The sequence below is a fragment of the Ornithodoros turicata genome, unplaced genomic scaffold (assembly GCF_037126465.1).
Source record: "Ornithodoros turicata isolate Travis unplaced genomic scaffold, ASM3712646v1 Chromosome160, whole genome shotgun sequence".
NCBI lineage: Eukaryota > Metazoa > Arthropoda > Arachnida > Ixodida > Argasidae > Ornithodoros > Ornithodoros turicata.
The window spans coordinates 49,724-75,224 of record NW_026999321.1 but is presented as its reverse complement, the minus strand read 5'-3'; the positions used below and the strand labels follow the sequence as shown (position 1 = coordinate 75,224).

The 25,501-nt window shown below is 46.7% G+C and overlaps 1 protein-coding gene across 1 annotated transcript in view; it reads left to right on the top strand.

Moving 5' to 3' along the window:
• LOC135372695 (zinc finger protein 845-like) overlaps positions 1–25,501 on the top strand; it is a 36,515-nt gene that overhangs the window by 3,498 nt on the left and 7,516 nt on the right. Inside the window, exons 3-5 of the mRNA XM_064606192.1 lie at positions 325–557; positions 4,196–4,351; positions 23,981–24,869. Coding sequence (XP_064462262.1) covers positions 325–557; positions 4,196–4,351; positions 23,981–24,869 — 1,278 coding nt within the window. The remainder of the gene's footprint in view (positions 1–324; positions 558–4,195; positions 4,352–23,980; positions 24,870–25,501) is intronic.

Here is a 25,501-nt window from a genome sequence, read left to right as displayed (position 1 = left end):
GCTGACCCCCACTGATCGGCAAACCAGAACGAGTCTCCTTATGCCGTCATCGGTGACGTGCCATCATACCTCCTCATCCTCGTTATAGCTGGAGTGGCGAGTTAAGGGTGAAGGCGCGGAGCTATGTTTATGTGAGTTTTTTTCTGGGAAACAAATTGCACACATCGAAACCTTTCGCGCTATTCGGTATAATGACACACACACTTTCATCAGATGTCTTAATCTGAAATTTTTTTGGATGGCCCTCTGTACTCCTTTAATTATGGAGTGTTGTACACTATTATGTATTCTGTCACCCACTTGTGTCTTTTTGTGTCATTTCAGCCACAAGGGGTGTTTACTTCTCATCAAAGAAGAGCCAAGAGATACCTGTGCGCTTGAGTTGTCGAGTTCCATCCATATGGATCCGCAGCTGCAAGAAATGCGTCCGTCCCCACAGTTCAGTGTTCAGCTTTCAAGAGTAAAAATGGAACCTCCTGATGCTGCATATCTACACGAACAGGGACAGATACAGGAACAGTTCTGCAGCAAGTCTTCATCGGGAGCCAGTAGTTGCGGTAATATTCCTAGTACATTGTGTAATCAGCAGGGACGTGCAGTAGTTAACTACCGTATTTTCACGCGTATTAGCTGCACCGCAGATAAGCCGCAGGACTCGTTTTTAGATACATTTTGAAAATGTTTTTGCAGATAAGCCACACTCGCAGATAAGCCGCGGGGAATACGACGCGACTGCTTTGTGCGCTAAACCAGTGATGCACATACAAAATCAACAGAGACTCTCAACGCTTGTCAGCACCGTACTCCCTGCCAGCTGCCCTGTTCCCGTACTTGTCCGCGAAGTTGACGACTTTTAGTTTGAAGCCGCTGTCGTGGCTGTGCCTCAGCGTTATAGCCATGCCTCACCTCTAACTGCCGTGCCCGTGTCCACGAATGCTGCTGCTCTCGTCAAATGAGAACTGACGCTTAGCTGACCACGTTTTATCCCGATGGCAGGTGTATTGAACCCTTCCTGTGGGTCTGCTGACAAAGGAGACCGTAGGGAAGGCCATAAACCCTGTCCACATTCCAGTGTCGGCATGATGTATAACAAAGGAGGTCAGTTCTAGTGTTCTACTAAGATCGGATTGTGCCCTTGTTGCGTGTTTTTCGTGGATCGACGGGTTAGTCCACTCGAATGTGGAGTGGACCTGCCCCTGTTCGGTATTGTTCGTTGTATAGGGCGGTCCTGTTCCGAAAAACATGAGGCACTGTCGGCCCTTTCGTTTAACCCGGGGTATGGGGAAAGTACCAGGGAAAAATAGTCACCAGATAAGCCGCACCCACGGATAAGCCGCAGAGCGTCGGCGAAAAAAATAAATCGTGCATAAGCCACGGCTAATACGCGTGACAATACGGTACTTGTACTTAAGCTACTGTATTATAGTTAAAAAGTAGTTAGCGACTACTTGCAAAAGTGGTACTTAGAACTACTAGTTAAATTTTCTTTTTAGTTCACTACAGCAGTTGGGTTACAGCGGGCTACAACTACTTTCACTTAGCCTTTCCGCGTGCTCGACGGCCTTCCCTCTTTGTGCTTATTTGCGACGATTCTGATAATTTTTTCATCTTGCGTTATCACGTGCATTCCCAAAATATCAGCACTGAGCATTTGACCCAGGTAGCAAAGGCTCATTTAGCGTTGTCATTCAGGGAGAGAAAGAATTGCATAACACACTGCAGTGCTCAACGCAGGTGCACAGAGGCGCATGCTTTGCCTGGTGCAAGAGCGAAAAAGCACGTGGGGCAAAAAGGGGTTTCAATGGGGAGTCGGTACAGTGCTGCAACGGGACTGTCGGATATTGGAGCATTGGTCAAACAGGTTGACTGGTTAGAGTTTAGTCATAGCACAGAGCACACTGGCATCATTTTCTGTTTCAAATGCACATGAGCAGAAAGTACAGTGTTAATCGGGGTACATCGTAACACTGTAACAATTCCGTCCTAGTAGTTGCAAAGTAGTCTTAATTTAGTGCGACCGTGATGTAGTTACACTAGTAGCTAAACTACAATTTGATGCAGTAGTTAGTAGTTATAGTTAAACTACTAAAAAAGTAGTTACAGCACATCTCTGCGTGCCATCACCGGGCTTCAGTAAGCTATGTTCCACTTGCACAGTAAAGATTTAGGAAATGATCTTGTGGAGCTTGTCATAATGAAGTACATGCAGTAAAGCTTTCAAGTGTTTACTGACACAAGGTTTCATGCAGTGGACTGCTGGGAAGCTTGTGTCAGTAAACAGTTGAAATCTTCACTATGTGTACTTCATTGTGCTTGTGCATCTTCGACGCTAACTACCTCTTGGATGTACCTCTGCTGGTAACTTGTCATAGTAAGATCTCAGTCAGCTGTGTACGTGGGCTGACAAATGTTTTATGGAATTTCCTCAGAAACATGCCATGGTACATGCTCAGATGAAAGAACTGATGTTCTGAGGATGGAACAACATAGAAGGGACAAATGCCTAAGAAATTAACGATGAAAGATGAAAGTCACTGCTGGCTAACCTTTTCAGTGACTTTCATCTTACATGCTCAGATGGTAAATGTTCCGCAAAATGCTGTAAAGGAATGAGTCGTAGTAACATTTCAGTAAACTGTGTAGTCAGACAGCAAGTATTCCAGGAAATGTTCCTGAGGAAGACACCACAATAAAGTCACATCAACCATATACAGGGTGTCCCAGAAAACGTGTCATTGAATTATAATAAAAAAACTACGCCACCTAGAATCATGCGGTCAACGGCATTTGTTCTTATTAGGTTTTTGCCGCCTTGTAAAGTTAATGTCATGTACCCCAGGTTTAATTATGCAAATATTTGGGAACTGAACTCAGAAATTTGCCAAGGGAAGGTCACTTTTTTACCCCACCAATATGAAGAGCGTGTCGAATTCACTCAAATTCATGATAATTGGCAGTGATATTCACGAGCTATCCCATCGGAAAAATAGCCGAATATCATGCTTTTCGGAGCACCGGACCATAACGCGCGATGTCTTTCTGAGCGCAATCGCTCGCAGTCCGACGAAAGGAGGTTCCGAAGCCAGCCCACAGAGTGATAGTAGAAAAAGTAACAGTTCCTAAAATTGGGAGAGGGAAAGCATTATCCCAGCGAAAGTCGGACGTGATAAGCCATGCCTGCGTTATCTCTTTCTGCGATGCCGGGGTGGGCTGGGTTTCCAACCTCCTTTCGTCGGACTGACACAGATTGCGCTGAAAAATTCATCGTGCGCTATTCTGTGCGACCTCCGTAGAGCATGATGTTCGGCTATTTTTTCCGATGGGATAGCTCCTGAATATCCCTGTCAATTATCATTAATTTGAGTAAATTGGACATGCTCTTCACATTGGTGGGGTAAAAAAGTGACCTTTACTAGGCGAATTTCCGATTTAAGCTCGCAAAAATTGACATAATTAAACTTACGTCACACGACATTCACACGAGGAGGTGGCAAAAACCCAGTAAGAACAAATACCGTTGACCGCATGACTCTAGGTGGTGTAGTTTTTTTATTATAATTCAATGACACGTTTTCTGGGACACCCTGTATAAGGCGCTTTGTTTTCAGGATTCAAGTTTTCCGAAAATTGGGGTCGGGTAAAAGGGTGAAACGTTTCAATGTTTTTGTTCACAAAGATTCTTGTACCTGATGTTCCTGCATGCAATATGTACAGGTAAGTTGCAATAGCATATAACTAGACCCTGAAGGTTTAGGGTTAAACCCGATTTTCCCCCGAATTTGCACCCCGAATCGAGGTTCGCCGGTTTAGGGATTTCTACCCGCAAAACTGCACCTAAGCTAGGCACCTCACGGCAATGACATACTAATTTTTCACAAAATACACGGTTGATCTCAACGTCTGATACTCTGGATAGGCTGTACAACGAACGTTTATTCGACAATAGAGCCCGATTTATCCCCAAATTCAGTCTGATGGTAATTTTTCCGCCCGAATTTGCATGAATTTTCGACATCAAGTGATTGACCTGAATTTTACCCCCCGAATTTGGAAAAAAATAAAACCCGAAAACTTCAGGGTCTACATATAACTGGATTCAAAAACGGGGTCTAGCTGAAAGTTCAGATGACTGTCACTTCACTTGAGGCTTCGCAATGTGACAAGTTTTACTTCTTCCACGTTTCTTTTACAACAGGTGCGACGGCTGAAATGTGTGACATTAAAGAAGAACCTCGAGAGGACTCTTCAAGTGAACGTTCGATTACACAAGTGAAAACGGAGCCTTACAATGTTGCGATCTCGACAGAACAGGACCAAATGGGACACAACAACTGTGATTCATCATCAGAAGGTAAATACAAAATGGTCAACTGATTTAGCCACGAAAAGTCTGAGGACAGAAAGGGATGCAGCAGAAATGTTTTTTTTAGTTTTCCGTTAGGCGCGTGTCGGTTTTCGAGCCGTGGTCTCTTCTGTTGAAGAACCTCACGGTAGACAAAAATCTTTCTTTCTACAACGTTGCACAATCTCAACTTTCTGCCAGTAGCTAATGTTTCTAATTGAGAAGATGTGGAATAGCAGTGATGGCCAGTAGTTAACTACATGTAGTTAAACTACTAGTTAAACTACCTGATTGTAGTTAAAAAGTAGTTACCAACTACTTGCAGAAATGTAGTGACAACTACTAGTTAAACTACTATTTTAAGTAGTTAACTACAGTAGTTAGGTTAGTGAAGGCGCCAACTACGTCCGATTTTGCCGCAAGCTTTACGGCACGATTGTGCTTCCAGCTTTTACCTTGAGCTACTTGTTTGATGAGAACGGAGGTGCGGAGCAATTGTGTCGTGCATGTATACTAAATCTTCACTTGTAATGCTGGTCTAGTAAAGCCTCATTTGCTGTGAAATCTCGCCGCAAGCTTTGTATTTGGCGATCGTAGCAATGGCTTGAGCCAAACTTTATCATTGGTTGTGATCCATATTTAGGTGTCCAAGAACACTATAAGGAATTGGTGTTGATGAACACTGAACAACGTTAAGCAGTTATAGATGTAGTTAAACTACATTGCAGTAGTTAAAGAAGTAGTTTTAACTACTCCCCTGAAAAGTAGTTAAACTACTAGTTAAACTACTCAATCTCAAAGTAGTTAGTAGTTATAGTTAAACTACTGTAGAAGTAGTTAGTGGCCATCACTGTGGAATAGAGTCATGGCAGTCTTGTATGGTTCCGGAAAACACGAGTTCAACCCTCTGCCCTTTGAGAAGAAAATTCTTTTAAAGAACTCATTCTGGTATTGAATTGCTGTGTCGCTGGGATACCATGTTACGAAGCACTTCGCAACACCCTGAAGATAGAACTGTAGTCGTAGAACTGCCTTCGGCGAACGTGAATGGATAAAGCGTCACTTCCTGTCAACGTCTCCCAGCACTGTTCGGTGCCTTCATCAGTGGTGGCTCGAAAGAAAGAAAATGCTTTCTTAAAAGTTCAAGAGCAGTTCAAGAGCTGTCCAAATGAGGAACGTGGAATTTTGCGTACCAAATCTGTGGACTGCACCGTATGAAACGGTCCCATGCGTGTAGCGGGTTGCATATGGTGTCTCAGCTCCTTCAACATCAGGACCATGATCGATAAACTGCAACGTATGGATATACGAAGGGAAATGTCTCGGGGTGATATTTTGAACTAGTATTATCCTGGCTGGTTCACTGAATTTTCTACCCTTCTGCGATATATGAATAGGGCCTGACTTTTTCGGGTTTTATTTTTGGCCAAATTCGGGGGGTAAATATCGGGTGATATTTTTCATTCGAAAATTCGGGTGTATTCGGGTTAAATCCCGTAATGGCGTATTCTGTCGTCAGGAATTCGGGTGTATTCGGGTGATTTTTTTTTGTCTAATAAAAATTTGTCTTAACATGGAACTAATGTTTAGCAATGTTATCAAACTTTATTTTAATGCACGCTTATGAGTGTGCCACGCGACCCGGATGTTTTCGGGTAGATTCGGATTAAACCCGAATTTTACAGAGTTCGTTCGGGGGGTAAATATCGGGCGGATACGGGTTTAACCCTAAAAAGTAAGGCCCTACATATGGATATACGAAGGGAAATGTCTCAGGGTGATATTTTGAACTAGTATTATCCTGACTGGTTCACTGAATTTTCTACCCTTCTGCGATATATGGATGCTTTTTATTATGTTATGACCCTGACATAGTCTCCACTCCAATGGAAACCTGGGAAGGTATGTTACACATTGGGAAACCGATTCTTGAAAAAGCCTTTCGATTTATTTATTGGTATTTTTATGGTGCCCACGAACAGCAGGAAGGATTGTTTTTCTTTCTTGGGAAGGATAGTGGAGAAGTGACTTTCATAGCAGCCAGTATGTTCCAATGGAGACCCCTGACATTGAGGGTGTCGTCTGCAACCTTACTATCTACAGCACTACTGGTTTATTGCAATCCCATTACAGTTTAAACTCTATATAACAAAATTCGAACTGACCGCACCTTAACTCGTCAAAATAAAATCGCTCAGTAGACGGTATATTATGTTCAGAAAAAATAGCCCGAACACCAACCCACGTGGCCCATTCTGCGCTGCGCTGTCATGAGACTGCCGTAAAACACGGAATGCATGCTTATTATTGAATGTCACCAATTTTCAATGAGTACAAACATCATGAGCTGCTTGCTGTTCAGGAGTGTCCGAAGAAGGGAAGTTTTGGATGAATCGTACTTTCCAAAATGGCGAGCATAGGATGTTTGTATGTCGTGGATGGGATAGCCATTTTCCTTTTCAACCATGGACACAACATTGATTATCGTAAGTTCTTCAACGACCGGCAAAACCTTTGCTTTGTGGACTGCACTAGTCATAAATAGACCCTGATGTTTTAGGGTTCAACCCTATTTTTCCCCGAATTTGCACCCCGAATTGAGGTTCATCTATCTAGGGTTAAACCCGATTTCTACCTGCAAAACTGCACCTAGGCTAGGCGCCTCGAGGCATTGACATACTAGTTTCTCACAAGATATGCGACTGGCCCCTTACTTCTGGCACTCCGGATAAACGGTAGAGTGAACGTTTACTCTACAATAATGCCCAATTTCTCCCCGAACTTAGTCTGATGGTAATTTCTCTGCCCGAATTTGCGTGAATTTTCGACATCAATTTATTGACCCGATTTCTGCCCCCCGAATTTGGAAAAATATAAAACCCGAAAACTTCAGGGTCTAGTCATAAAGCCTCACTAGGAAATGAATTAGTAACAGGGGAGGGATTTCTCAGTTCCGGCTGCGAAAGCACGTGGCAAAAGTGATGAACACTTGATTCCCTAATTACGTCATTTCATGTGACATTGTCACATTGTTATTCCTGCCCTCACCTATGGGCTGGACTCATCGTCCCCCTCTCTCACCTCTCCCCCGGACATAGGGAGAGGCGCGTGCGACGGTGCAAATCGAGAGTTCCTTGCGTTTGCTGCCTACAGGCTTCGTTCAATAGAATGTGTCCAACAAAAGCACTTCGTTTAATCGAGCGCAGAAATGCATTGCCGTCTGTGGGGGAATGTACGTGCAACACAAATAATACGTCCAATACGGCTGATACAGATGATTTCTCTAAGCCGGCGTTCACACGGGGCAACTTTTCCCAGCAACTCGAAGCAACTCAAACCAACGTCTTTTGAGCAATTTCGAGTCCGGGTTCACACGCAGCAACTCTGTAGCTCCACCCACAAGCAACCTTATGGCGACTGGACAATGTGGGTTCGAATCGAACTGGTGGAATCTTTTCTTTAGCTGCTGTTTATCAACTTTCAGTCAGTTTTATTGCTCCAATAGATCATTATTGCCGTCCAGAAGTGGCAACTGATATGTTTCCGTGAAGTTCGTAAAAAAGAAAAAGTTATTTTTTAGCTGCACCTCCAGGATTTGAACCTATGAACCCACGAACGAAATCCACAACGCCATCGGGAGTCACGTGGCAATGCTTCCCTCTCTGATTGGCCGATGCACGAGCAACTTCTCAAGTTTTCGGTCCGGGAGCGATTCGCAGCAACTCGGAGCAACTCGAGTTGCTGGAGGTTGCCGGCTGACAGCAACTCCAAAGTTGCTCATAGTTGCTGCAAAAAGTTGCCTCGTGTGAACGCTGCCTAAATCGACGTTTGTTTGTTAACTCAACTGCATTACGCTCTCAGACCCAACCTTCATTGTGGATGATATATCGTTCTCTTTTATGACTCGTTTCACAGATCTGCAGTTTGAGAGTAGAAATAGAACTCTACTCGAGCAACGTCATCATTACGTTGGTATACAGACTGAAACTGAAACTGAAACAAATCAAAAGGGGAGGCCTGGTTTCCACGAACGAGCACTTGTTCGCTGCCTCCCATTGAAAGAAGAGTAGGACTAAATGTCGCGTCCATTTCAGGGACCATTATAATCCCCTCAAGGTCGTGGCTTTTGCGTGCGACCTTGTTTGCCCCCCTAGCTTCCACCATAGTTCAACTCTACCGCATCGGTGGCACCGTCGAACACTACGACGTCATTTGTTTACAAACCCGGAGAGGTCTACAGTCGGACCTCGTTTTATGAACCCTCGATATACGAATTCCCTCAACTTACGAACGGCTCCACAGGGAACCAAACTTTTTCTGTGTATTTTTACCTTGTTTTACGAACCCTCGATATCCGAACTATGAACGGATTATTAGGGAACGGACCCAAAGTAGCCAAGCCATTCTGACCTCGATATACGAACGGAGCTATGGACGTACAGGACAGGCCAATGGACAGGAGGATAATGAAAGTTCCTCAGTACATGCTGCCAAGGTCAAACATACAATGTCCCAACGTCACTACGTTCCACAAACATGATTCACCATTTCCTGAAAGAATAATTCGGGCGTTTACAGCAGAACGGTTGTGAGTTTGGACCAGGTCTCCGAGATGGAAACATCTTGCCGTTCCAAGAGAAGGCGTTCAGTCCTGACAGCCGGTGACAAGCGTGATATTTGCCGTTGGAAACAGTCTCATCCGCGCGCGATACGGTACTTTGAGGACCGGGTGGATGAGTCAAGTGTCAGACTTCTGTCATCTCCTCTAAACAGGATAGACCCTGCAGAAAGTATGGTGCAAAGCACAATTACGCAGTATTTTCAAAAATAGAACGCATTCAAATCAATTTCCCGTTGTTCTGTGAGCTATTTGTGCACTGCACACCTCGGACCTCGATTTACGAATACCTCGATTTACGAACGATTTTCTGAGAAACGAAGGGTGTTCGTAAAGCGAGGTTTGACTGTATTCAGTGGCGTTGCGAGCAAAGATGTGGGTGTTCCTGCACTGGCGTCTGCGGTTGGTGCAAGCGCACCAGCATCCCACGTCTCGGGTGTAATTGCGGGTGCAGTTACGAATTTACTTGCCCGGACTCGGCTATATTTACGGGCAAGCAAGAACTTCGGGGGGTAGGACGTAATGTGCCAGACGGGTCCTCATCCGTTTCTTCGGTCGTGACCCGGTCAACGTTGTCTGCGATGAGTTCGGCAGCATCACAAACGCCAGTATCGCCATCCCAAGTGGAGAATATATCTGTTCTCCTTCGTGCCTCTTTCTTGGCCGTGCTGTCTCTATCCTCGTAAGACAGTGAGCCTCGCTTACCTTGCAGACCATGAGGAAGCAGAGCGTTCTACACGTTAGTGCACACCGCTGTAGTGACGCGTTTCTTGTTCCTGTGGCGCAAGTACATCTTTTAGAAGTAACGGTTGTATAGCAATGTTATGTAAGCTGAACGCTTAAGGGGGTACGCTTGGATCAGCTCTCGCAAAAAAAAAAAGTGCGAAAAACAAAAAAGAAACGAAAAAACGAAACTGGTTTTCTGGAAATAACGGTTTTGGTGAGAAAAATCTATCTTGAATGTGATCCCAAAGTATTTTTCTTCAAATCCGCCCCAAAGTCCCTCAAAATTCGCTTTTTTCTGAGGCACGGTGGCGGGCAATATCGTGAAAATGCCGAAAAATCGTCGTTTTTCGAACTGCCGCATCCCAGGAATTATGCGACCGAGCGACACGCCATCTGTGAACCAATCGAAAGTATTTTTACTCCTATTGAAAGTTCCCGTGCACCCGACTTTTGAGAAACTGAGAAGCACTCTGACGGAGAGGGAAAGTTCCAGGGTCCCCAAGCGAGAATCCGTGCCGTGTGATCTCCGCGTGCATTAAGATTGGCTGCTTCTCGGTTGCCAAGGGCAACCGGCTCCTCTGGCCTCTGGCGGCTCTTTCTCAGGAAGGGATTGCGATCTCAACTCTTCCTTTCTGTTTCTTGCAATGTTTTCGAACTTGGACGATTCTTACGATGGCCAAACAAGTTTTGAAATGAAACTATGGCACTGCCCGGAAGTATTTTGGTAGCTGCAATTCAGCACACCCAGAGCGAATAGGTGGGGGGCCAATAGGAGGACGTGAAGGGCCTGCATTTCCCGAACCTCTGCGCTAGCCTAAGAGACTGCAGCGTTACCCTTGTTTCGCGTGTTGCAAGGCTTCTGCCATAGTCGTTAAGTCATTGATTTGGCGGTCTTGGGCTCAAGTTGCCCTTGTGCTATGAAAATCAATTACACACACATGCACACACCTTAAAGTAGCACAGAAGTCATTTTCAACACCCAGTTTTCTTCCTATAAAACTGTTAAGTAGACCAGTAAGATGCACCATGCGAAGTAATTTACACCACAGAGTCATAATTATCGCAGAAATTGAATTTAAAATACGACGCTAAAAGCGACCGTGCGCAACGGTGGTGAAGAGCAGTACCAGCCTGTGATCTGCCTAGAACCTCGCGCTGACGCTATAAGGATGACGCTCGCTGATTGGTCTAGAGAAATGTTGTCTGCTACTCCGCTGTCGTCTGCTACTCGGCTGTTCGGGATTCTGATAAAGCCTTTCTCCTTGCTCGGCAATGCTTCGGCCGCTTCTTCTATCCCCAATTCTCCGGGAAAACTGGCAAAACAGGTTTACGGCGGCAAAGGGACAAGGCGCTGACCCCCACTGATCGGCAAACCAGAACGAGTCTCCTCATGCCGTCATCGGTGACGTGCCATCATACCTCCTCATCCTCGTTATAGCTGGAGTGGCGAGTTAAGGGTGAAGGCGCGGAGCTATGTTTATGCGAGTTTTTTTCTGGGAAACAAATTGCACACATCAAAACCTTTCGCGCTATTCGGTATAATGATACACACACTTTCATCAGATGTGTATATCTGAATTTTTTTTGGATGGCCCTCTGTACTCCTTTAATGTCTAAACATCCCCCTGACACACCAGCAGCTCGCTGGCCGGCGTCCAGTCAGGCACCTCCAGGCCGATGCACACTCTGAAGTCGGGTGCAACGGACGAATCTCGATTGAGCAAACTGTTGCACGTGTTCATGTGTTTCAATTACCGGGCATCCTCTCCCACTGAAATTACACAACTTTGATAGAACATAGATGGGTAGAAATCCAGCGAACCGGTAGAATGTAGGAAGGAGTTGCCTCAGAACAGAAGCCGCCGATATTTCGAACAGAGACCGTTCTTCTTCTGGGCACCGTCCTCATCATTGGCATGGTATTTAAAGGGTTAGGTGTGACGTGTTTAAAGGTTCAAGGCGAATTGTGGGTCAACAGCCCGGAGGGAAGAAAGGTTCCGTACGGGGTTTTACGGCCGGAGTGAATGGCTGCTTTGTTAGAATGTGGAGGGGATTATGTGAACGTGGTGATCTAGGCTACAGACCGGTTACAGAAAAATGGAAGGTTCACGAACACGTGGACGAAACGGGACAACAGGCAAGAATTGGCAAGCATAGTGAAAGATAAGGAGGTTAGTGATTACGTGGGGAAAATTCCAGAACCAGCAACTTTTTTTTTTTATATATTTCTAATGCAAAGTTGTGGCATACAATAAAGGAAGTAGAAAGCAGTGGCCATGCAGAACATAACAGATGATAATGGAGGTAGAAGGGAAAAGCATATTTTATTTGTGAAGTGTTTCTAGGGTGCCTTGTGATTTGTTGATACCGGACGGGTGAAGAGCGTTGAACTTGTACATGAGATAAGACTCCCTATCACGTCTGTCACGTGTGGATCTAAACCCGGTTTCTAGAATGTATAGTTTAATGTTGTCAAAATTGTGACCAGGAACGTTAAAGTGTTCGACGACTGCTTTGGGGAGTTTGTTGTTTGATAGAACATGTGCATCAGCTGGTGCATTACGTAGACTGCCATACGTAGATTGCGGGGACAAGGACACGTACAAAAAAGACGCGGACGCACCCCTGAACTGCCAGCCAAAGCGGCAGTTCAATTCAGACCAGCTACGTGTACCTAGAAATGGAAGATTTCCGGAAATTTTGAGTCGCTCGAAAAAAATCGGTTTCTTTCGGGTTTTTTCCGAAAAATCGGAAAAAATGGCGGAATTGGTGGTGGTTGGCGGATTAGAGGCACCCAAGGCACTGTTGGCAGGTTGGAACGCATCGAAGGCACGAAAATTTAAATTTTTGAATTTTGTCGCCTGGAAGTTTTGGGCAGTTGTTCTGGAGGCGAGGAAAAAAACAAAAACGTTTTTTCCCCAAAAATTTTAATTTTTTTTTCCGGGGCTTCGCATCTCTATGTATACCCTCAAAAAAAGGAAGAATGACGGTGTTAACCCCGCTCTGCGCTATTCCTGCAGCGAGGCCTGATTTTTTTTTTACTTCTGCGCACGTTCATATGTCCCAATAACTGGGCGTTTTCACCCATTGAAACGCGTGACTTCAATGGGAGCTGAGCGTCAGTTGGTATGGTACGTAGACCGCCAGATTTCATTTCTGGAGTCACAGTTATGTAATTTCAAATATCAAGAAAAATGATGCAGGTTGTTAGGTGACTCTAACATTGCAAATATGAGCTCCGATATTTTTTGTTTTGGTACAGGCAATGCTCAAAATGCAAATGCCTCATTGAAAATTGCCTTTCTTTTCCCTTTCAAACAATCTGACCAATGGGAGCTAACTTTTAGGCTTGTGTGATGATAAGTGGAAGATTCTGGGGTAAGGGGGCAAATACACCGGGGACATTCAAAAACTTCTATGCCTAACATATACCTACGTGACAACTCCAGATTCATGACTGCCAAGTACTCAAAAAAAAAAACAGCGATGCCAGGGGCGGATCCAGGGAAGATCCTCGGGGGGGGGGGGGGGGGGGGGGGGGGGCACTAAAAAAAAAAGAGTGAAGACGGGGGGGGGGGGTCGCCATGTAAGACGGCGAGCTGCTGCGCTTTCATTTCACACCACAACATTATTTATGATCTACATGTTGCGAAGCTTAGCAAGCTGTAGCGGAACGCCACCGTGCGGCGTGTGCGGAAAACAGAGCGTGCGGCAGGAAAATCTGCCGGAATGGGGGATAGAGGTATGTCTCGGGGGGGGGGGGGGGCAGGGCCCCCCCCTGGATCCGCCCCTGAGTGACGCACAGTCCCAGCTCGCTCATGACTAGCTTACTGTTGGCACAAGAATGAATACCGGAAACAGGTATATAAAAATAATCGCGGAAAAAAGGATAAAATTCCTAGGGTTTCCAATTGTAATGCGCTTGTTTATCAAACCACGTTGTTGCTTGTGCCAAAATTTTTATCACGTGGGGTGTTGCTTTGATGGATGGCTTGCGGATAACTGACTGAGGACGCCCAAATTTGTTGTCTTACGATAACTGTAGGAGAATGACGCGGCAGTGCCGTGTATGCCAAAGGGAGTCTGGCCATTAGGAGGAGCCTAAAAAAGGGGCTCGACCTGTCAATCAAATTGAGCGTTTTTCATTGGCTGCTGTTTTCTATGTGGGCCGCCATGACACCAAAATTTTCCCGAAAATGGCGGCGTAGCTTGGAACGGCGAAGCGAGGATTTCATGACAATTTTTTTTCACAAATTACGTCAATTTTATTCCGTAAGTGTACATTCTGTTGCAATTATCTTGCAAATCACCTTTAAATTACGCTCCAGTGCCGATGTTTACCCTAAAATAATATGTTTCGTCGTCCTTGTTAGGCCTAGTAACGACAGCGATCACAGGCAAATAGCGAGAAAAACGCTACAAATGGCCAAAAATTTTCATTTTATGACATACTTTTATCCATAAACACACCTTTGCCCGTTCTTGGTTCAGTCTTGTTATGTTTCATAGTTAAAATACGTATAATACCGGCAGTCTGTTCCAACTAGCGGTTCTGCCGGCCAATCAGTTCTGCTAGCAAGCACTTCTGCTTCTGCTACTTCTGCCTTCTGCTATTCTGCGTCTTCCCGGTGTGCCCCTCACCATCCAGATGGCGCCGTTAAAAGTGGATGCAAAATCCATTATGTTGCTAGGTCGTCAGGGAATATCCTATGCAATCTAATCCAATCCAGTTTCCCGAAAATGTCGGCACCCAGTTAATACAGGTAATATATAGCTTGGATAGCCTGGGGTTAATAGCGAACTGTATTTTGGCTCGTGATTGGCCAGAGCGCTCAAAAAGTGGGTGGAGCTCCAGGTATAGGCATGTTCCATTAATGGCCAGACTCCCTTTGGCATACACGGCTCTGTGACGCGGTGCACGTCAGCCCACTCTGGCGCCCACATCTTCGTACTCTCTCTCCTTCCGCTCATAGCACGCACACTAGGGTCCAGACCTTCGGCACGCATACAGCAAGCGGCATTGCTGCGTTTCAAGTTGGTTCGCTCCACGTGTCGTGCAGCAGCACGTGAATGTCGTGAATCTCGATTGCTCAAGATTGCCCGCGTGTGTCATTTCTGTCGGCAAGTGTGACAGTCAATCAATCATCGCTCATCGCTCATACCTGTAGATAGGTTTTAACTACCACACTCTCTCTCACGTCATCTTTCCGATAATCGTCTCCGACACACTCAGCATAGTTTTGGCGCTCTATGGCCTTTGTTGCCTTTGTGCCATTAAACACATAATCAATCAATCAATCAATCAATCAATCAAATGTGACAGTTGTGCCAGTATAGTACGAACCCGTCTGCGCTCTCACTGTTCCGTTTATGAAATTTCAGATGCAACAGCGAGCAGTCGCGTGCTTAATGTTAAAGGTGAGCCCACAGACACTTGCGACACGTCGTCGTCGTCGGCGTCCAGCCCGAACCACCCTGTCATGGCGGACGACCCGAAGGGAGGCGAGGGGCCCGAGTGCGACCTCCGCCCAGCAACGTTCTGCCGGTCTGAGAGTGCCCAGGACAACACGCAGAAGCACACTGAGAAGACGCTCCACAGCTGCAACATCTGTCCTGCAAAGTTCAGCCACAAGACGAGCTTGCAGCGTCACAACAGGATACACACGGGTGTGAAGCCGTACAAGTGCGACCTCTGTCCTGCGGCGTTCGGCCACAGCTCAAGCCTGCAGTACCACAAGAAGGTGCACGCGGGAGGCAACACGAGGCAACACAAGTGCGACCTCTGTCCCTCCGAGTTCACCCGACCGCAGCACCTGAAGGACCACATGCGGATTCATACGGGCGAGAAGCCGTACAAGTGCGACCTCTGTCCCGCCGAGTTCGTCCGGAGCACGTACCTGCGGTCTCATAGGAGGGCGCACACGGGCGGGAAGCCGCACAAGTGCAGTGTCTGCGCCGCAGAGTTCAGCCACGGAGCGCACCTGCGGCGCCACACGCGGACACACGCGGGCGAGAGGCCGTACAAGTGCAGTCTCTGTCCCGCTGAGCTCGCGCGGCTCCAGGACATGGAGAATCACATGCGTACTCATGCTGATGAGAAGCCGTACAAGTGCGATCTCTGCACTGCAACATTCAGTTACGTGACAGACTTGCGGCGTCATGAAAAGACACACACTAGTGTAAGGGAATACAAGTGCGATCTCTGTCCTACTCAGTTCACCCTGCTGCGCAGCTTGAAGGAACACACGTGGATTCATACTGGTGTGAAGTCGTTCAAGTGCGATTTCTGTCCTGCAGAGTTCATCCTGAGCGCGCACCTCCAGCGTCACAAAAAGACGCACACTCGGCTAGAAGCTGTAGAAGTGCAGTCTTCGTCCCTCTGTGTTCACCCGGCTCCAACACGTGAAAAATAACATACATACCCATACTTGTGAAAACCCGTACAAGTGTGATCTCCGTCCTGCAGAGTTCAGCTACAGCACGAACTTGAGGCGTCACAAGACATACGCTGGTGTAAGGAAATACGAGTGCGGTCTCTGTCCCTCTGAGTCCACCCTGCTGCACTGCCCGAAGGAACACACGTGGATTCATACTGGTGAGAAGCCATTCAAGTGCGATTTCTGTCCTGCAGAGTTTGCCCTAAGCATGCACCCCCAGCGTCACAAGAAGACACACATGGGTGAGAAGCCATACAAGTGCTGTCTCTGCCCTACAGAGCTCATCCGGAGCAATAACCTGCAGTGCCACATGAACTGACAAACTGTCCTTCAGCGTTCTGCCAGTGCTTGCCCTTGCAGCCTCACAAGAAGCCACATATGTGATCTCGGTCCTGCTGACATGCGGGTGAGAAGCTGTACAGGTGTAACCTCTGTCCTGCCACGTGTCCTCTACCCCGGAACCCCAAGAAGAGGAAAGATTGCGCAGGTGCGAACTGTACCCCTCCACGTTTTATTCCTGCGTGACGTTTAAAACTCACCTCACATGCACGAACAGACTGTGGTTCAAAAGAGTTATGACCTGGCAGGGTTAATGACACATCTAAAATATTGAAAAAAAGAAAAATGTGGTGGGAAGACGAAGACAAGCACGCACAAAAAGACGCCCCTATGCACTCTGAACTGCTGGATTTCCAGATTTCCAAAGCTGTATTTCCATCAGTCGTGGCCTGATCCATAGTGCAAGACATATCAGCACACACTTTCCAGGCACACACTTTCTGGACAAAACGGCACACTCGTTGTCACGCAACGACGCAAAAATTGCAAAAGTGCCGCGACAGCTCAGACGTATACACCCAGACCCACGCCTCATGATTTCTATGGCCGACGTGTGCTTAATCCACTAATAAACGAGGAGATGTAATGGGATCTGTTTTGTTTCTGTTACTGCCACTGTTGCTAGCCCATTTGTTTCTGTGTCAGTTTCCATTACTGGAGCTGAGCGCGGGTATACCCGCGGGTACCCGCGGTTACTCGCACATCGTCACGATTTGCGGGTAGGAATTGGAGATCGCCGCGGGTAGCGGGCAAAACGCGGGTGTACCCGCAATGCGAGCGCGGGTAATGCGGGTACACCCGCATTGCACTCACTCCATGGCCAACTAAGTGATCCCTCTCTGTCACACGCGAGCTCAGCAGTGCCCTGTCATTGGCCGTCTAAATCCATGTGCAAGACTGCAGCAGGCAAGTGCTCTCTGGTGAATTGCAGTTTTATTGGCATACGATTGAAGCCTCTCAGACACACGTAGCCAACACTCAGAATTTCTATTGTTTTAAAATTGGAACAGCGGTAAAATGGACGAGGAACACTTCCCCCTGCGGGTCCCCCTGCGGGTCCCAATGCGGGTATGCAGACGGCACTCCGGGTGCGGGTCGCCCGGATAAAATTCTTGCGGGTGCGGGTCACATATGCGCGGGTCCAAGTTCGTTTACCCGCACTCACCTCTGTCCATTACCACCATTGTTGTTTTCGTTTCTGCTCCATTTCGGTGCTGCCCCACTTCACTCGGTGTTTTCCTTTTTGGTTGGTAAGCTTTGAAGCCGTGACAAAACGCAATGCTTTTACGTGTACAGTTAACCCTCGATTTATGAACACCCTCGGTTCCCCGAAAAATCGTTCATAAATCGAGGGATTCATAAATCGAAAATTCAGCTAACTGAGTACTATCGAGCAAATGGAACAGTATATCCGAGTTGGGATTGTGTTTATAATGCCATATATTTAGGGCCTGACTTTTTAGGGTTAAACCCGTATCCGCCCGATATTTACCCCCCGAACGAAATCTGTAAAATTCGGGTTTAACCCGAATCTACCCGAAAACATCCGGGTAGCGTGGCACGCTCATAAGTGTGCATTAAAATAAAGTTTCATAACATTGCTAAACATTAGTTCCATGTTCAGACAAATTTTTATTAAACAAAAAAAAATCACCCGAATACACCCGAATTCCTGACGACAGAATATGCCATAACTGGATTTAACCCGAATACACCCGAATTTTCGAATGAAAAATATCACCCGATATTTACCCCCCGAATTTGGCCAAAAATAAAACCCGAAAAAGTCAGGCCCTACATATATTGTGTAATTTTGCTTTTGGCCATGCCTTCTGCTGTATCATTCTCAGGAAGAACAGACGTTAGCGCACTCACACTCTGTTTATTATGCAATACTAAATTGTTTAATTTTGCTTTGGACCATGCCTTCCGCTGTGTCAATCTTGGAAAGAAGAGATGTCACCACATTCGCACTGGACTGGTCTCGGATTTCCTCCGGGATTTTTAACCTCCGTTTATTAATCTCCGGGTGACAGCGACCACCTTATTCATCAACTGAGGTCAGGAACACTTGGTCGCACCTTGTGCGAGCCCGGAAAACCCGTTTGTTGTTTGGATTTCGAGGGGTTAAGAACCGAGGGTGCAATACCTGGAAAACGTTTTGTCCGTTCAGGCGTCATTCATAAGACCACGGAATTATCCCTTTGAAGGTTTCTGTTGACCTCGGAACGATCCGTTCATAAATTCAGGGCAAAAACGCTGGGCAACTCCTAGTTGGTTCCCAGAAATTCCGTTCATTATTCGAATATCGAGGTTCATAAAACGAGGAAAAAATGAATGGACAAAGTTTGGTTCCCCGTGCTCGTGTTCATAAAACGAGGGAATCCATAAATCAAAGGTCCATAAATCGAGGGTTGACTGTATACGTATTCTGAAATCTATTTGAAGTACTACTTGTGATTTTCTTCTGGTGAGCACTGCTTAGCTTATTCCGGTTATTTTAATTTCGATGTCTCATCAGCTGATGAAGTAACTATACGGGGACGGGCAAATAGAAAACGAAAAGTGGAAACGAAATGGATGAGCTTATCGGTTAGATAATACAAATTGAATAAAACAAAGTGAAGTGAAGTGAAGAGGATAAGCATCTGTCACGAGAGGAAAGGAGGAGAAAAGGGGGAGGGGACCACATATAGATGCATGTTGTTCGTCTCTCATTCAAAGGACTGTCACATCCAGAAACATACATCACTGTTTGGTTTTGCCAGACTCTGTACTTGTCCTTGAATTTTAAAGATCTGTGGCACCCTACATTTGTCACGATCATCCTGGCGCGCTGCGTGAGATTGTATGGGCGGCTGGTTCTTGCAACGACAGGTTGGTGACAGGGGCCAAGATCATCTGCACATTAGGCGGAAGCCTTTGCAGAAAGAGCTCCTTGAGAAGGGCCGCCGAGGAGGTTCTGCATATGTGCCGGAGGAGCTGGCTGGGTTGCTTCCGCTGGGTTCCGTGTGCCATGCCGTGTGAGAACTGTTTCTTTTGTCTGCCATGACCCACTGTGCACTTGGACTCCTTGGGAATGAGTATCGTTCGGTTTAAACCTTGTGCTGCAACATGAATGAACAGTGCACGTAACGCGTGGGAGACACAGTAACATATCCTTGGCCTACCATGTGGATCACGACGGCTCACATGTTGAGGTGCCTTCTTTCGCTGGCTTGGTTTCTAGTTACTGTGAGAGTTTTTTATGGTAGGGAATTACATTTTGGCCTCTTTCCAGAGTCTCTGATCATCTTGGTGTCTGCTCTTGTCACGTATGCATTCAAATAGCAGTCAAAGCACGGAATTCTTTCACGTAGGGTTTTCAGTGCCGTGGTCGTTGGTCAACGAGGAATAAAATGATGCCATAGTTTTGACATCGACGGTAAAGGATGCAGCCCTTTAAAGTAGCACAGAAGTCATTTTTAACACCCAGTTTTCTTCCTATAAAACTGTTAAGTTTACCAGTAAGATGCACCATGCGAAGTAATTTACACCACAGAGTCATAATTATCGCAGAAATTGAATTTAAAATACTCCGCAAAAAGCGACCGTGTGCAACGGTGGTGAAGAGCAGTACCAGCCTGTGATCTGCCTGGGGAAATGTTGTCTGCTACTCCGCTGTCGTCTGCTACTCGGCTGTTCGGGGTTCTGATAAAGCCTTTCTCCTTGCTCGGTAATGCTTTGGCCGCTCCTTCTATCCCCAATTCTCCGGGAAAACTTGCAAAACATGTTTACGGCGGCAAAGGGACAATGCGCTGACCCCATCTGACCGGCAAACCAGAACGAGTCTCCTTATGCCGTCATCGGTGACGTGCCATCACACCTCCTCATCCTCGTTATAACTGGAGTGGCGAGTTAAGGGTGAAGGCGCGGAGCTATGTTTATGCGAGTTTTTTTCTGGGTAACAAATTGCACACATCAAAACCTTTCGCGCTATTCAGTATAATGACGCACACACTTTCATCAGATGTGTTAATCTGAATTTTTTTTGATGGCCCTCTGTACTCCTTTAATGTGATGCCATTATTGTGGTCGGCCCCAGTATTTTCTGTATGATATGAACAAACGGTATCTACTAAGTTCAGGTCCAGCTTGTCCCATTTTTTTTATCAGGGCGGACATCTCGAGGACACCACATGCGGAATCTAGACAAACTGTCTAAATTTTAAAAAAATTAGAAGGGGGAGGTGTCACATCCAATGGTTATCGGTCCGGGGTTGCTGCTGGGTTCTGCTCTGTGGTTGGTGCTTGTGCCCTTGGGCCATGCTGCCTAGATATGGAAGGTCTCCTTAATGCCTCATCGCAAGCGTACCGTCCACCAATCACAGCAGGTCTCCTCTAGCTACCACTGGCTGCTCACGCGGCTCTTTTCCATAGCAATGGCCGCTGAGAGCAACGTCGTCATTGGCAGTCACTTCGCTCAAGCGGTCAATCAAGCTTTGTGCGCGTTAAGTGGCTGCTCTTCAGCGCAAGTGTTTGACACTCTGGACTCAGAAAACAGCGTTTATTTTAGTTAGTTCATGAAAAGAAGGTGCTTCAAGGATTCCATACCCGAAATTTCCATCCTGTTTACGAACGCTGTGCATTTCCGTCAGTTTTTGATCTGCTGAGCCTCCACCAGTTTCGATGATGCGACTTGCGAGTGACGTAATCATAATCCCACAAATTACAATGACGTCATGTTCTGGAGAGGGCACTCTTCTCCTAGCCACGACGCCGGCGTCCCGGGAGGGTCACGTGAGGCGGATCGAAAGAGGGGGAAACGCGAGAGATGTCTTCTCCCTCCTTTGTGCCTTCTTGATGATAGGTCACGTGGGGCTCCGCTCACGGAGTGCAAAGGTGAGCCCCCCCGGTAGACGCGAAGGGCAACAATGTTGCCAGGTGAGAGCCAGGCGCTCCGTCCGAGACTGACATGACGTCACAGTTCTCAAAAATTATTTTTCTCCAGCTTTCACGTCACGTAGAGCCAAAATAGTTTGCAGGATTGCAAAGTGAGGCAAGAAGATTTCAGCAACATTGGTGGGATTCTGAAGACACGAGATTTAGTCCGTAGTGGCACTTGAAGTGGTTACGCACACACTCCGCATTTGGTACGCGAGTGTGCTCTTTACGCCCCTGCAGCGTTTGCAGGTATCATGCACAAAAAGGGGTATCATGCTGCATCACGTGACCTCTTCCCTCCTCTCCACGAAGGCATAGAAAGAGAATGCAGGACATGTGCCGGTAGAAGAGCAGTACCGAGAAGAGAAAGGCAGAAACGGCAGCGCAGCGAGCAGGTTCCAGCGTCCAAGCGGCTTTTAGAGGGACTGTAACGCAACAGGGATGCAATTTTGTACTCTTGGCTCATTTGACAGCCTGGGTGGTGAACATGCAAATGCCACAAATTTCATTGAAATCCACGTTGTAGCTCTTTTTAGAAAGTTCAGAATTAATATTATGGCCAACCCTGTGTCTGAGACCCAACCCAGGCATGCCACTACCATCAGTCCCTCCTTCAGCTCTTTTTTAGCTCACATTTGCGAAACACTAACAGACCTATACGAACCTATACGTATAACTTACTGCACAGTATTGACCACGAGGCTAGTTTCTGTCATATAATCCACGGAAAAACAAAAGTGAGCGTGTGACAGCAGATAAACAAAGCGTCGTGTCTTTTGGAACAGGAACACGAAAATATATCGGAGACATCGGTATATTATTGTCGGTACATTATTATTATTGCACTGTAGCTGCAGGTGCCCCAGGGTGAAGCATTTGCGGCGATATAGAATTACCTAAGCTTACACAGATGGATCGGTAAGGAAATGTGAAGGGAATTGCCAAAAGGACAGCGCAGCTCTTGTCCTGAGTCCATTCTCTTCACACAGGTTGTCGATCGCGACCTAGTTATTTTCTCGCGTTACTGTAGGTACACATATGAGCCATACAAAATGCAGGTATAATGTCATTCCGGAGTCAGTGTATGTCAATGTGCTTATTAGCACACTTGCTTGGTGGTGCTATACAGGGGATTAGCCTTAATGAGGTCCAGCTTGAGCAGCTTTGTTTGATGGTTCAACCTTCCAAGCTTTCTTCGACAGTCTCGACTATGTCTGAGGTGCTAACGTCTGACTCCTGGTAGAAGAATTTGGCTTCAGCCTGAACTGACAGCCTGAAGCAACAGGAGAGCTTCAAGTATACCGACGGCTACCGTCGGTATACTTGAAGCTCTCCTGTTGATTCGCGTCTATGGCCTCCACTGACCACATAGGCTTGATCCGTGCAACAGGTACTTTGATGTCTTCTGTAATGTATACATCGTCAAGCTTCTCTGTAACTTATTTGACAGCGCGGCTCAACAGACCTGTCAGACCTTGGCGAGGCCACTTTAGGCCTTCCATCTGTTTCATCTTCAAGCGGTAGGCCTAGCTGTTGACATTTTTGATACCCCGAATATGGTTACGGGTCCTTCGTCTCGCGTTCTCCCGGGTTTCGGAACCATCTTCTTCCTTGTAGATTTAGGCCTTAACCATAACAGAAGTACTGCGATCTTTAAGAACTTATTCTATGAGTAAGACTACAGTATCCTACCGCTTGAGCCCACGAAGAAAAAAAAATCGTCCTCTTCCACTCATTGCCTTCTTCCTCTTCGTCGTACGTTCATTTCTTCACACTGCAAATTTCCTTTAGATGCCATCAGGTGTAGTGGTGTGGCCAAGGAACGATGAAACTCCAAACTCGCACTTCACGGCATTGATGTCGACGGTGTGCTCATGTAGGCGAGAAAAGAGTACGCGAGAGTGGTTGAGGTGCTCTTTCGATGAAAAACGGGCCAGGAGTACGTCGTGAAGGCACGCAAAGGCAAACTACGTACACTTTTTTTCTCTTACTTGGACGGTCTGGTCGGCGACGCGTAGCCCGAAAGGCATCGTGACATAGACTGGAGGGCCAAGGTAGTTGCCCTCTTCGAAATGTTGGGTGGGTGCGCTGTGACAAAATCAGTTTGGAAGAGGAGTGTAACGCCATACAAATGCGTGGGCATACAAAGTCGTAGAGGGTATCGATCGTACAGTGTTGTGGGTGGAGGTCAAGGGTCAGGGTGTGGTAGTCCCCGCATTGGCACTACCGCATCTGCATTTTAGTTAGTCATACGAAAATACATGCAAGGTCACAGGTCAGACAAAGAGGTGCAGCTCCGCATGAGCATTTCAGTAACGTCGAGAAGAACGGACAAAATTCAAAACTTGCAAAGCATTGCTGGTGGTGGCCAGGTCGCTGTGGTAGTCAATCGTTGGCAATTTCCCTTTTCCGTAGTGGTTAGCACCCTCTTAAGCACACACATAACAAGCAGTATCTCTGTGCTTCACGTTGGCTCTGGCACAACCTCGTTGCCCAAGATTGCCCATGTTTGTCAATTCTGTGAACAAATGTGACAGGTGTGCCGGCATAATACGAACCCGTCTGCACCCTCACTGTCCTATTCTGCAATTTCAGATGCAACAGCAAGCACTCACGTTCCTCACGGGCCCTCACACGCTTGTGACTCAGCATCGCCATCTAGCGTGAAGCATCCCTTTGTGACGAAAGATCAGAAGGAAGAGAAGAGACCCCAGTGCGACCTCAATCCAACTACGTTCTCCAGGTGTGAGTGTGCCAAGAACCACATGCACAGGCACACTGACAATCTTTGCCCTGCGGAGCTCATCTGGGGCACAGACCTGCAGCGTCACAATAAGACACACACGGCCGAGAAGCCATACAAGTGCAATCTCTGTCCTGCAGAGTTCATGCGTAGCAAATACCTGCAGGTTCACAAGAAGACGCACACGGGCGAGAGGCCGTACAAGTGTGATCGCTGTCCGTCTGAGTTCATCCGGCTCCACCATCTGAAGGAACATATACTGGTTCATACCGGTGAGAAGCTATACAAGTGTGACCTCTGTCCTGCAGAGTTCATCCGTAACACGTACCTGCAGAGTCACAAAAAGTCACACACGGGCGAGAGGCCGTTCAAGTGCAGTCGCTGTCCCTCGGAGTTCATCCGGCTCCACCACCTGAAGGAGCACTTAAGGATTCATTCTGATGAGAGGCCATACAAGTGCGATCTTTGTCCCTCTAAGTTCATTCGGCTGCAGCACCTGAAGGATCACATACGGAATCATACTGGTGAGAAGCCGTACAAGTGTGATCTTTGTCCTGCAGCATTCACCCAGAGGTCGAAGCTGCAGTGCCACAAGCGGAAACACTCGGGCGAGAAGCCACACAAGTGCGATATCTGTCCTGCAGCGTTTACCCGGAGTACGTGTCTGCAACGTCACAAGTTGACACACACGGGCAAGAAGCCAGTAGGGGTACAGGTACAAAACGCTGATATGATTCAATAAAATTGATGGAAATTAGCCCTGTGTCGTCCCATCTCCTCTTTGTCCTTGTTAAGTTGCGCTTGTAACATGATGATCACGAACGGGGGCGGATTTCCAGACCCCCTCAGTTTCAGTCGTTACATAAAGTTTCAATTGACCATGGCGGTGTAATAGCACACTGTCCAAGGCAGGACCCCTCTCAGAAAAATCCACCTCTGATCACGTACAAACAAGCCAAAATTGCTGCATTATTTTACACTTGCTACCAGTGATTTCCGCAGAAATTTACTGTTGGGGGCTGCCGAGCTTTCAAGGTGGGGGTATATGCTTGGTGAAGGTTCCACTTACGGAATTTTTCTTAGACACCGAAAGAATCGTGGCACATAGTGGTGGCATACCCGCGCAGCTTTCCCGTTTTATTTGTACATGTTATTACGTTACAACACAGTACATTAGAATACAGATTCATTATGAACGGCATTTCAACATTAAGATGCGTAATCGCACAACTGACAAAGAGAAAAGACTAGCACCTTGTCTCACGAAGCTCAATGAATACCTAGCAACCAATGGTGAATACATTACACGAAAAAAGCAGAATACCTCGCTCGATTGAGTTGGGCGCAAATGGTTCTTGATTATCCATATTGAG